Source organism: Miniopterus natalensis, chromosome 2 (genome assembly GCF_054644295.1).
Source record: "Miniopterus natalensis isolate mMinNat1 chromosome 2, mMinNat1.hap1, whole genome shotgun sequence".
Lineage (NCBI taxonomy): Eukaryota > Metazoa > Chordata > Mammalia > Chiroptera > Miniopteridae > Miniopterus > Miniopterus natalensis.
This window is the reverse complement of record NC_142082.1, coordinates 22,971,042-22,983,914: the sequence shown is the minus strand read 5'-3', so window position 1 is coordinate 22,983,914 and position 12,873 is coordinate 22,971,042. Positions and strand designations below refer to the sequence as shown.

At 44.0% G+C, this 12,873-nt stretch overlaps 1 protein-coding gene across 1 annotated transcript; it reads right to left on the bottom strand.

Moving 5' to 3' along the window:
* Window positions 1–349: 349 nt before the first annotated feature.
* On the bottom strand, window positions 350–12,388 carry GINS4 (GINS complex subunit 4). Its single transcript, XM_016195625.2, has 8 exons — window positions 12,292–12,388; window positions 11,543–11,660; window positions 8,436–8,522; window positions 7,356–7,469; window positions 4,839–4,936; window positions 4,583–4,671; window positions 1,596–1,686; window positions 350–1,501 (listed from the first exon to the last, which is right to left on the bottom strand). The coding sequence occupies exons 2-8, from the start codon at window positions 11,636–11,638 to the stop codon at window positions 1,405–1,407; spliced, it is 672 nt and encodes a 223-aa protein (XP_016051111.2). The 5' UTR covers window positions 11,639–11,660; window positions 12,292–12,388; the 3' UTR covers window positions 350–1,404.
* Between the last annotated feature and the right edge of the window lie 485 nt (window positions 12,389–12,873).

Here is a 12,873-nt window from a genome sequence, read left to right as displayed (position 1 = left end):
CCCTGTTCTAATTCTGTGAAAGGCGTTTATCACCATGTGAGCAGGGACAGTTCCTGTCTTATTCTGGGTTGGAGACTCAATGCCTTGAACTGTGCCTATCACACTAAATGCTCAATACATGTTTGTCAAAATGGCTAGAGAAGGTAAATACACTCTGGAAAAAATAAGGTACGAAATGAAATATAAAATGCTTTATTTTATTTTTAATCCTCGCCTGAGGATATGTTTTCATTGCTTTTTAGAGAGAGAGGAAGAGAACATTAATGTGAGAGAAACATGCCCTGACTGGGGATTGAACCCACAACCTTCTGGTGTGTCGGATGATGCTCCAATCAACTAGGCCACCCAGCAGGGTTAAAATGCTTTTATTAATAAAACCATCCTTGCTTTCGCTTAGCAATTTCTGTCAGAAATCACAGCAGTATTATATTGATTACTCTAATAGCCTATACCACATAAAAATCTCCTGCCTTTTCATCAGGCAAGAAAAGATTGGAATGCAAGCTGCTTTTTATCCTGTTCCAAGGAAAGGCGATTCATTCACTGTTCACATCCCTCTTTCAGGTATCATGGTGATAATTTCCATTCCCATTAGTTTAATTTCATCCATTTCCCTTGAGAAAATAAAGAGCTTAAAAAAGGAAATCTGCTACTGAAGTCACACTTTAGGATATTAATGTCACTCTGCTAACAGAGCCTTGGCCAAGGATGACCAGATGGCCTGGAGGCTGGCTTGGCGAAACAGTCTGAGATTCAGGGAAGGCTGCAGGTCAGCAGCAGGGAGAACATACTGCGTTAGACTACAAGCCGAGAACTGTCCCGAGGCTCCTTCTGCCACAAAACTGAAACTTAGTAACGACTTATTGGTTTAGTTGTGATTCTCAGTTAAGCATGACAGCAAATGGTTTTAAGTCCAATGTTAGAGGTTCCAAAGGTTTATACAATTTAGAGACGTATCCGAGAAGAAGGCCACAGCTGTTCTCTTTAATCTATCTATACTCTTTCTACCAGGAAGGTTAAAAGAACTCTCCTGCCACTACCAGGTCAGCGCTAACTACAGCCCCCTAATCACACCAGTGATGCCTTTTTAGGAATTACCTTTGCCTCACTTTCCTTAGTTCAAAAAATACCACAAAGGGAAAAGGTGCACAAAGGGAAAGTCACGTACTTGCCCAGTATGAAGACTGAACAGAGCGATGGCCCCATCTGCTGATTCCAGCTAAAATGGCAGGAAGTTAGGATTCCTGGCAAGTTAGGAATTCTGCCTTGAGCCTTCTCAATGCCCAAGTGACACACGGCACCGCCGAGAAAAGCCTGTTGTCCTTAGGCACAGAGTGATACGCGGGGTTTCTAAATATTTTCTCAAGGTTCCATGTCTTCGTTCTCGTTTATTTATTCTTGGTTTTAAATTAGCTGTACGGCTCCAGAAGCAACTAGAGGTGCAATGGTTTTATATCGGATCAAATGCTGTGAGCCTTCCTCCAAGTCAATCACATAGTCCCTGAAAAAGGAGGAAAACAGTGTATGTGCAGAGCTCACCTGGTGCTCCACCGGGAGAAATACTTCCTGTGGGCAAAATCACACACATCACTCACCTCTGCTCATCTGTTTCTGGCTCTACCAGTATGTTTTCTTGCCGTTCTTTCACTCTCAGAAATACATATGAATCTAGGTCTGGTTTGGGAACTGCCAGAAAAACAATTATGTATTCAGAAAATGCTCAGCTAACAAAATCAATATGGGAAAAGTTGCTGGGGTTAACTGTATTGAGCATGAAGGACCTGTGATGTAAAAGCATTTTGGGGGTAGGATGGTTTGAGATCTGGCTCCTTCTAGAAACTTCCCACCCATGGTTCCATAGAGCAACCACTCATTCAACAAGTGATGAGAACTTCAGATGTGCAGGGAATTCTGCTACACCTTGTGGAGGTCGCGAGCGAGTGGAACACATGGTCCCTGGACAGTGCGGTAACAGCAGCCTTGGGTGGAGCCTCGCGTAAGCGGCACACCCCTCAGTGATGTGGGGGAAAGAAGTCGATGTGCACTGCAAGAAGGATTACACAGGAAGCGTGAGCCTGGGAGGCAGCCGCAAGGGCCATGGCAGAAATATGCGTGACCTTTTGGGAGGGAGTAGGAGAGTATAGTAAGTCCTCACTTGATGTCGTTGATAGGTTCTGCAACTAAGTGAAATAATGTGTAACAAAACCAATTTTACTGCAGACTAATTGATATAAACAAGAATTAAGTTCCTACAGCATTTCATCAAGGTCATAACGAAAGGAAATTGAGTGAAATGTTGTTCGGGGACCTGCTATATTATAGAGACTGGGTCATGTGGTGATAGTCTAGAATGTTACACTAAGTGGTCCCTCACTGGCTGATTACAGGTTAAGAAGCTGCTGCCATCCCTCCTCTTCAACCACCAGCCAATACTTCAGGTAAGTGAATGCCCCAAGCTGGGCTGCTCCTCAATAGCTCTTCATTCCCTAGTGTTCCATTTGTACCTGGAGATTCCACCAACTGCAGGGTCCAGAACCTACTGGGTAACTCTCAGGTCTAATAGCCTAGCTCAGGGTTCATGCTGCCCTTGATTCCCTCATTTATAGAAGGAGTTCAGGATAACTGGCTCCAAAGATCTAAGGAGAGTCCCCCCGGCTGCTCCAGGGTTCTGGGCCTGCCAAGGAGACTCTAATTTCAGGGTCAGTTGACCCCACTGGGAAGCTACTGATTCCAGGAAATCCAGCTTAGATTTCAACAGCCTCCCCTGACCCTGCCATCGGGGTTTACAGTGCTCCAGAGGCCTGAGGGGAACTCATGGCATCTGGACTAACCAAGCAAGAATCCAATCTCACCAGGGCACCCCCTTTCCCCCACCCCCCGCCACCTCTCCAACTCCCAATTCCAAGACTGTTCTTGTAAGGAATCCAGGATAGTGACATGTGCTTTAGGAGGTGTCCACCAGCATTAAGTAGAAGCTCTGGGGCAATGGCTTAGATCCAGTTCCAGGAATTCAGATGCACACCCATCAGTAGTCCCACGGCTGATTTAGTCAACTGGTTGCGATAGCAATGGGCAATGATTGGGATGTGGTCCATGCTCCATTCCTGTTCTAAGGTGCAGACAAAAGGGGCTGAACTGGGCATGGATTAAGTCTTCTGTTTCCCTCAGGCAGATTTACCAAAATGACCAATTCAGAGTTCCACAATCTGGTATGGGTTTGGCCTGCTCCCGGTGTTACTGGCTGCACTGTGTCCCCCACCAATTCACATGTTGAAGCCCTAACCTCAGTATTTCAGAATGGAAATGTGATTGGTATAGGACTTTTAAAGAAGTATTTAAGTTAAAATGAGGCTGTTAGGTGGGGCCTAATCTAATCTGACTGGTGTCCTTATAAGAAGAGGAAGAGACATTGGGGTGTGTGCACACAGAGGGGCAGCCATGTGAAGAGACAGAAAAAGAGTGGTCATCTGCAAGCCCAGGACAGAGGCCACAGAGGAAACCAACCCTGCCAGCACCTTGATCATGGACTTCTGGACTCCAGATCTGTGAGAAGATAAATGTCTCTTGTTTGAGTTCCACAGACTGTAGTACTTTGTTATCGTAGCCTTAGCTGACTAAGACATCTGGTGAACCATGCCTCCATTCATCCTGTTCTAGCTCTTCCACCTGCCACAGGGGTCAGTGTGGCCCAGCACGGGCTGGGTGGGAGGTAAACTCCCAGGGCTCAGTTGTATTTGAACTTGTGGCTTCAGCACACTAAGCTTAGTTTCTGAACAAGGTGGATTCCAGTCCCTGGAGCATTGTTGGATTTGGTCTGGCAATTCTGCCTGACAAGGCCCTGCTCAGGTATGGCAGGCTGTGAAAGACAGGGATACAAACTTTAACCTATATGCTAGAGGTCCCCAGTTAGTTGATCAAGGTTAGGAGCCCCTCAGCAGAATCTCAAAGGGACTCTGTGAAGAGGGTGAGAGGAGAAGGTATTGGCCCTGCTTTGCTTCCCCAAGCTGCTTCTCCCCTCTCCCCCCTCCCGCCAGCTCTGCTCCCCCCCTTTTCTATAACAAGAGAAACTCCTCACAACAAAAAGATTAGGAGCCTTTACTATGCGTAACGAGGTTTATCCATAGTAAGTTAGCCTCCTGTTTAAATCCTCCTTGACAGCTGGACAGTCCCTGCACAGTCTGGCATCTGTGAGACGAGACTGCCAGCTCTTTGAGAGCAGAGACCCGGTACCTTCAGTGCCCAGAAGAGAGCCTAGCGCACTGCAGATGCCCACTGGATGACCAGATGACTGCTGAAGGAACGAATGACTGAATGTGTGAGGGAGTCTCCACCTATAATGGCAGTCATAAGAACTTCAGCGGAATCTGAAGAACACATGGCTACCCTGACACCTACTTTAAATGATTTTTTGGTTTGAACTCAAAACTCGTCTTCTCTTTTCTTGCCTGTTTATCTACATACTTGTTTCTCCCTGTTTTAGAGGAAAGAGTAAAGGTAAAGATCTTATTCTAAAGCACCTGAAGATATTTGGGATGTAAATCATGGCCCCTTGGGATGACTGAGAAGAGAATGTTCTCCTTACCCGACCTCAAGAGGTCCACCTTCTGTAAATTAGGAGGCATGTGCTTTAAGGCAACATTCTTTAGATAGGTCTCTGTGTTCGCCATGTACCTGAAATACATACATTAAAATCACTATGGCAACCTGACAGGAGTCACCAGGACTATCAGACAGACAACAACAGTGGCTCTGGGATCAGCTTCATGGATACAACCACCAAACCTCATGCTCACCAGCCAGAGGAAGAAAGGCAGTTCCCACACTCGCTGCTTACTCACTCTCTGGCAAAGGCAAACTCTTCTGGAGAAAGGCTAGAAGGCTCCTCCTCACGGCGTGTCTTCTCCTTTTCAAGGACATGAGGAAAAAACTTCTCTATCTGTGAGGATGAATAAAAATCATCATGAAAACACCTGCCAAGACTCAAGTGTCAAACATACTAGTTTTCTGAAATAGATTTAAGTTAATATAGAAATTGACTTCAACAATGGCAAGTCCTCATGGTGAAGACTGTCTTTAATAATAAGACCTATAATCTAGACTTCAAGAAGGCAGGTTTCAGAGAATTCATAAGAAAGATAAGGGCTCTAAAATGAATTAGACGGTTTCATAAAAGATAAGTCGAAAATACAATTGTAAATGATATTTAAGAGGAAGAGAATGGGATATTATTTAACATATTTATGTAATTGTATAGGGTGTTCTTTTTTTTTTTTAAATATATCTTTATTGATTTCAGAGAGAGGAAAGGGGAGGGAGAGAGAGAGACAGAAACATCAATGATGAGAGAGTCATTGATCAGCTGTAGCCCACAACCCGGGCATGCGCCCTGACGGGAATTAAACCCTGATCGCCTGGATCCTAGGTCGACGCTTAACCACTGAGCCACGCCCGGCCGGGCGGGTGTTCTTCTATGAGATGAAACCTACAAGAGCTGGAAAGATGCATACAGAATACCGAAGCAGATAGAATAGTGACAATTATAAGAATATAAATAGCGAGCATAAAGCCCACAATGAGGTGAGGCTTGGAAAAAATGCTAAGAACTAACAAGAAAAAAAAAGCTAAAAGTTAAAGACAAAAGGCGTGTGGTTATGAACCTGGAAGGGATGAGTCTGCTGTCTGAAGTCAGCGATACAAGCAGGGAAATAATGGTTAAGGGGGAACTGGAGGCCCAGGTAAAGGAGCAGCTATTTATTTAAAGGAGTTTAAATCCTTTGGCTTGGATCAATTACATTCCAGTAAATTAAGTTAACATTTATACAGAGTTTAAGTACACAAATCACTTTCTCCTGTTATATGTAAATTGCTACTACTACTGTGTCATTGTACTAAAAATACATGTAGTTTCCTAATCTCAGAAAAATTACTTCAAACGAGGTGGGAATGATTAGAGATAGGCAAACTTTCCAAAAAATACAGAAGGTGGGGAATTCTTCACACAAAGATTAGTGTCCCTAACATTGATATGTGGCATTATATTAGAATAGGTAATTTAAAAGATGGTTTGTGAATTCAAAGAAAAGTAAGTAGCTAATATGAAGAGGATTTATCCAAAACAATCACAACAGAAGAGTAACCTGGTAGTTGAAGATGGAGTGAAGAGGCATACTGTGTGTCTCAATATTTTTAAAAGACAATAATGTCTTTATGATACCTTTGGGGACAAACTGTAAATCCGGGGCTGGGTGACAGTATAGAGTAGGAGACTCATAAACAGTTGAACAAAGTACTGATTCAAAGGACAGATGTCAATCTGTAGGGAAGTCTCTGGTAGAATATTCTATCATTGGCCCAGATCTTTTAAGGAGTCAGGTAAGACCTTTGATGACATACTTATCAAACTTGCTGATGACATAAAGTGTTAAGAGACAGCTAATATATTATGTGACAAGATCAGAATCCAGAGACCAGGGAAACAGCTCAGTTTAATAAGATAAAGCTTAGGAGGAGTAAGTATCAAGCCCTGCACTTGGAGTCAAAAATCCAGCCATACAAGTACCAGACGGTGACAGGATGGGGTAATGATAACTTAAAAACTTCAGATAAGGTTAAAGTTAACGATGAGTGCATATGAGCTTAGTGTGAGGTGTCTGTCAAACATGCTAATGTAATACTAGGTGGCATCACTACCATTTTAATATCCAGAATAAGGGAAGCGATAACCTTGTTTTTCACAAACTTGACCAAACTACAACTGGAATATTATATTCAGTTGAGATGGTATAATTAAAGAAGAATATTGACAATCTAGAGCTTTGTAGGGAAGAGACCAGGAGAGTAAATGGAAATAAATGGTTGAAACATTTAGCTGAGAGGGTTTCAATAACACTCGAGAGCTGTCTTCAGATATCTACATGTAGGAGAATGTATTCATTTTGTAATAACTAAGGGGATGAGCAGAGCCAATGAGAAGAAACTTCAAGGAAGTAGAAACTTTCCAGGGTTAAAACAGATATCATACAAAACAAGAATGTTTTGCGACTTCATTTTTATAAGTTTATGGCCACAGAGCTCTAATTGAATGTCGAGGCAGCACTGCCAGGCTGTAACTCCAGGGGGCACCATGCAGCTAAGTTGACTACAAATGTCCCCTGAGGTGTGCAACACACATTCCAGCTCTGCTTCTCCAGAACAATCTCTTGCCCTTCTTACTCTTTTGCTACCCTGATATTGGGTCTCAGCAGCATTTTCAGGGCCTGGATCCCCCAAGGCCCCAGCCTAACTTCTTCCCAAGATGCTCAGTCTGTATTACAGACCGCACTGCCTTAATGCCTACAGGTATCTCCATGTCAAACCTTCATGAGCCGACACCTCAGGTAGCTGCTAAGGACATAGCAGATTCTCTCCATCTCCATTCGATGGATACTGATCTTCAGATCCCCCTTCTTTGCTCTCCTGAGATTTTCTTCCTATTAAAAGGGAAAATGAAGGTAATAAAAAACATGATATTCAAAGACTAAGAACCTTCTTTGTTTAATCTACACACAGCCTACAAGGACCATCATCATTGGCAACGCTGAGGACTCAAACACAACATTTAGGTCACAGGAGAACAAAATACTCACAAAAGTTCTCATTTTCTTTTAATTCTTTAATTACACAAACAATATATGACTACGATCTTATCATATAAAATTCAAACAATACTCATTTACAGGCATACTTCGGATATATTGCGGGTTTTGTTCCAGACCACTGCAACAGAGTGAGTCATAATCCTTTTGATGGTGGAGGGTCTTGCCTTCAATTTGTAAAAACCGCAACACCTGTGAAGTGCAACCAAGTGAAGTGTAATAACACTAGGTGTGCCTGAACTTTTAGGAAATGACCATTTAAATAGAATCTGAATGTGACTGGTCAAAAGGACCTATAAGAACTCCAATCCAATTATAAAGGCGGTAATACAGCACTCAAAAGAAATGCCAAAAAGGGTCTAAAAAGTGGTGTTAAAACACCAATTGAGAAACTCTAAAATATCAGTGTTTTAAAGTTACTCTGAGGCTGATAATAACTTAAGCCAAGTTCATCTAAGACAAGGATCACAAACTCAAATGTCTACTGGGGACAGGCAGGTAAGATACATGAGAAAGGTGAGCAGATAGGGACTATGGAGAACTGGAGAGCACACTGAAAGGGGGAGGCTGTTACCTTGCTTTGGTCAGCTGTCCTCGTACAAAATGTGGGGCTAGTAATGACAGGTTTTTAGACTTTTTATGAGAAGCTGACATCCAGATATACTCTCATGCTTTAAATGTAGATAATTAACTCAATATTTAAAAAACAAGCGAGGCTGGGCAAAACAAAACAGATTTGCTCTACTGACAAACCCTTTTAATGTGCTCTTCCTTTGTACACCTGAGATAAGCAACTCTCACCATGTGGTCTAGCTGTTCCATGACACATTCTATAATTTCAGGCTTGCTTTCCAGGAGGTCAGGGGCAAACTTTTCATTCATCCAAGCCTAAAAACAAAAATCACACACACAGACCACTCAATGGAGCAAAACAACCCTGTAAGTCAGTACATACCCCATGAAAACCAGAGCCTTCTCAGGCAACGAAAACTGCCTACCAGTGGGAAATACTGGAAATGTGCTGAAGGCAAGATGTTTAATAACAACTTTTCCATTTCTTTTAGTAGGAAACTGTGTTTACAACTTTATATTTAACCAATTATAAAAAAATCAGTTCACTTCAAAAATGTTGGAATACCTGCTGCTTAGAGTAACACCACCTGGTGTTCAAATAGGACCTTTCACCAAGTAGCATCAACACATTTCCTTCACCTGCTATTTCCACAAGGGGGCATCAGCACCTTTCTATTTGGGGAAATGAAGTAAAAATCTAAATCTACATCTCTTCATTCCTGAAGTTCAGAGCACTTTGCAAATACTTTTTCATTCATCATTATAATATCAGAGAGGAAATGAATATAGTTATCCTCATCTTATTGATGAGAAAACACAGAATAAGTTATTTACCAATCGTCTAAGAAAATAAAGAATCACAATAGAAGTGGATATTCCATCTATTAGACAGTTTTGGAACAAGAGTTTAAATCCCTAATTTATGACAGGCTTGGATGCTTGGTACATTTTGGAAATTACCAAGGCTTAAAAAACTGAAATATCCACAGGTGATTGAAGAAGAATATACTTCTTTTTCAGTTATAGGAAATTTAGTTTTAGTGCAGCTCAGAATTACATGCCAGTTACGCTCAATTTATTACTTTTACTGTTCTTGAGTCTCTGCATCTCCAATTATCACCATCAAGACACATTATTAAGCACCGGGTATTGCCACTAGCATACATTTTTTCAGGTGCTCAAGCTCCTGTATTAGTGTAGCAGAAGTTAATCAGAAAGACAACCTGTATTTTCAAGAAGCATAATGAATGAGAGAAGAGCAAACTGTCATAGAGAACTTATAAAGCAGTTTTTTTAACTGATTTTATTAAATATTAGTAAGTACAAAAATATTTATAAAATACATATGAACATGAAGTGATATAAATACCTGCGAACATATAACTTCATTAACCAATATTATTATTATTTTAAAAGTCTTTGTGTGTCCCTCCCTTCTCAAAGGTCATCATCAGCCTGAATTTAGTGTTTAATTTTCTGTAGTTTTGCCCTGGCTGGTGTGGCTCAGTTGGTTGAGCGTTGTCCCATGTTCTAACCAACTGGGTTACCCGGCCAGGGCCTGACAAAATTCTTCTTCTTTTTTAATCCTCACCTGAGGCTATTTTTTTCCATTGTTTTTCAGAGAGTGGAAGGGAGAGAGAGAGAGAAACATCGATGTGAGACACATCGATTGGTTGCCTCCTGCATGTGCCCTGACTGGGACCAGGGATCAAGCCTGGAATGGAGGCACATACCCTTGGCCGGAATCAAGCCTGGGACCCTCCAGTTCATGGGAAGACGCTCTAACCACTGAGTCAAACCTGCTAGGGCCTGACTAAAATTTTTAATGACAATCTGTTCATCATGTTATGGGCTAAGTTGTGTTTTCCTACACCTCTCATTCATTTGTCAAAGTCCTAACTCCCAGAACCTTGGAATGTGACTGTATTTGGAGACTGAGTCTTTAAAGAGGTGATAAGTTAAAATGAGGTCATTCAGGTGGACCCTGATCCAATATGACTGGTGTCCTTTTAAGAGGGGTAAATCTGAACACAGACGCATAGGGAATAACAGGTAAAGACACAGGGAGAAGACGACCATCTACAAACTCAGGAGACAGGCCTCAGAAGAAACAAACTGTCCCAGCACCTTGATTTTAGACTTCTAGCCTCCACAGTTGAGAAAGATAAATTTGTTCTTTAAGCCACTCAGTCTGTGGTACTTTAATATGCAGTCTTAGCAAACTAGTACAATCGTTAAAATGAGAAACTATGCACTGTAGGCAATAACTTTTAAGTGATTTTTTTACAGACATTTAAGACTATCTCATATATCCTCCTGGAGCTGTGTTTATCAGTGGTCCTTGTCAGGTTGCTCTTTAGGCCATGCTATGCAGCCTGAGCTTGTGTCCAGCTGCAACAGCGGTCCAGGTGGTGGACCAACTCCTTGGCTGCACTCAGGAGCATCAGGCCAGAGGTGCAACTCATGCTTACACACTGCGAAGCTGAGGCTGTGCTGTCAGACACCACTATCCTCAGGCTGCCTTCCAAGAAGCCTCTGACACCTACAAGAGGCAACCAGCCTGGGGGCTCTGGTTGCCCCAGAGGGTGAAGGGTCAACATCACCGAGGCACCTACAGCACACCAGTGTGCTACATCATCCAAGCTGGCAAGCTCTTTCTTCAACAATAGTTTTGCAAGTATTTGAATTTTATATAAATAGTTTCTTCAGCAACTTTTTTGTTGTTCTACATTATGTTCCTGAGCGTTATCCATGTAGGAGTTATCTTTTATTCATTTTATTGTTGTTTATCTCGTTGTGTGCATAGGCCAATTTTTTTTTTATCCATTCTATTGTTGAAGGATGTCTGGGTATCTGTATTTTTAACTATTGCAAGCAATGCTATGAACATTTTGGGCCATATGTCCTGGAGTGCACATGAAAGTTTTCTCTAGGGTATATACCAGCGAGTAGAATGACTGAGCCACAAGATGTATGTATCTTCAATCTGACTATACAATAACAAATTATTTCCCAAAATGACTATCAGTTCACATGCTCCCTGTAGTATACAAGGGTGCAAATGCTCTAGATCCTTCCAAACTAGTAAGTGTACCCAAAGCTGTCCTTTCCTGGCCCCACTTGAGGATTTTGTGTTTGACATGATGAGGTCTCTAACAGAGGCTGTCCCTCTCCCCTTTTTATTTCTGTGTAGAGGGTAAGGTCCAGTTCCTCTTCTCTTGAAATAAACTTTGAATTCCATTTCTTCACTTTTTGATTCCTGACATTTGCACAGTTGGACTAAGTAAAAAGGCTAAGATCGGATGGAGCAAGGGGATTCTATTTGGGAAGCTTACCTGCTCCAGCCTTTCAATGAGCTCGGCAGGAGTTAGGACCACCTCCTCACTGCCCCCATCAGAGTCCTGTCCCAGGAGATCCAGTTCCTCTGTCATCTTCTCTGAAACCTGGAACCTATTGAGAATAAAAGAACCAATAAATACTCTTGTACGTGTTTTCCATTTATTTGCAAGAACAGGCAACTACGTATCTACAACTGGGGTTGTAGAGGCTCCCGGGCAGTAGCTAGAGAATTCACAGGCTTTGATTTTTCAATTCTTTGCCTGTTCCTTCACACCTCAGAGCAGGCATCAGCTTCCCAAAGCGTTTAAACACACACCCGGAATTGCGCCCCTATCACGCCCTGCAATAATTATTTGTCTTCCGGGTAGAGGTCCCCTCCTCAGCGGCTGCGTTCACTTCAGTCCGCGTGTGAATCGCGCACCTGCTCCGCGCCTGGCACTTCTAAGCACTGGGCACATAATCACCTGCGCAGGCCCCGCGCTCGGCACAGGGCTGAGCTCACAGCAGGCACGTAAGACTGTTGGGAGAACTAATCAACGTCTAATTTCCCGGAGCCGCAAGGCCCAGCAACGTCAGACCAGTGATCCTCGAGGCTGAAGAAGGCGGGGGGGGGGGGGGGGGGGCGAGAGGAAGTCCCCGGAGCCGCAGGGACACTGAGTATGTTCTCACACACACACACACACACACACACACACACGCACGCACGCACACGCACGCACACGCACACTCCCACTCGGATGCTCACCTGGGCACCTGGGGGGCAGCTCGTGGGGAAGCAGCCTGGGCTTTTGCAAGGAGCGCGGGGCAGCGGGACAATCCCTTCCAGGCCTTTCGGAGACCGACCGCACCCTCCGGTTCTCAGTTCCCGCGCTCCGCTTAGAAACGTTCGGCCCGGGATAACGTCACCGCGCACAGGCGGCGCTGACCAATCAGGCCCGGTGGCCCCGCCCCAGGGGGTGGGGATTTGAGTCTCGCGGGGAGCTCCCCCGCAGTTTGTCCTGGTTAGCCCCGCCCACCTTCAGCGCCGGCACCTGTGCGCGGTCCCGAGCGGCACCACTCCGGGATGGCCGGCAGGGGGCGCCTCGCCACCGCAGCTGAGGAGCCGCGGCAGTGTCTGCCTTCTGGCCCCGGGGCGCAGTCGCCCGAGGATGTCCTGGCAGGTAGGCGTCCCACGGACAGGTGGGGCCTGTTAACATCACCCACCGCTCGTGGGTTCTTCTGGTTCTTTCGTCGTCGCCGAGGCGTCAGCTACGGGCACTACTTCCAGGTGAAAACCCTTCAGACTAGTGGTTTTTGAAGCGCAGTACAGACCGCCAGCAACAGCGTC

What these genes read in the sequence shown, in the direction of transcription:
- GINS4 (XM_016195625.2), bottom strand. Translation starts at nt 11,638, where the DNA reads ATGACAGAGGAACTGGATCTCCTGGGACAGGACTCTGATGGGGGCAGT. An exon ending in TGAGGTGTCGGCTCATGAAG is followed by an intron (nt 4,937 to 7,355) that starts GTTTGACATGGA and finishes TCATCCTCACAG; the next exon opens with ATAGAGAAGTTTTTTCCTCA. An exon ending in CCAGAAACAGATGAGCAGAG is followed by an intron (nt 1,502 to 1,595) that starts GTGAGTGATGTG and finishes CTCCTTTTTCAG; the next exon opens with GGACTATGTGATTGACTTGG.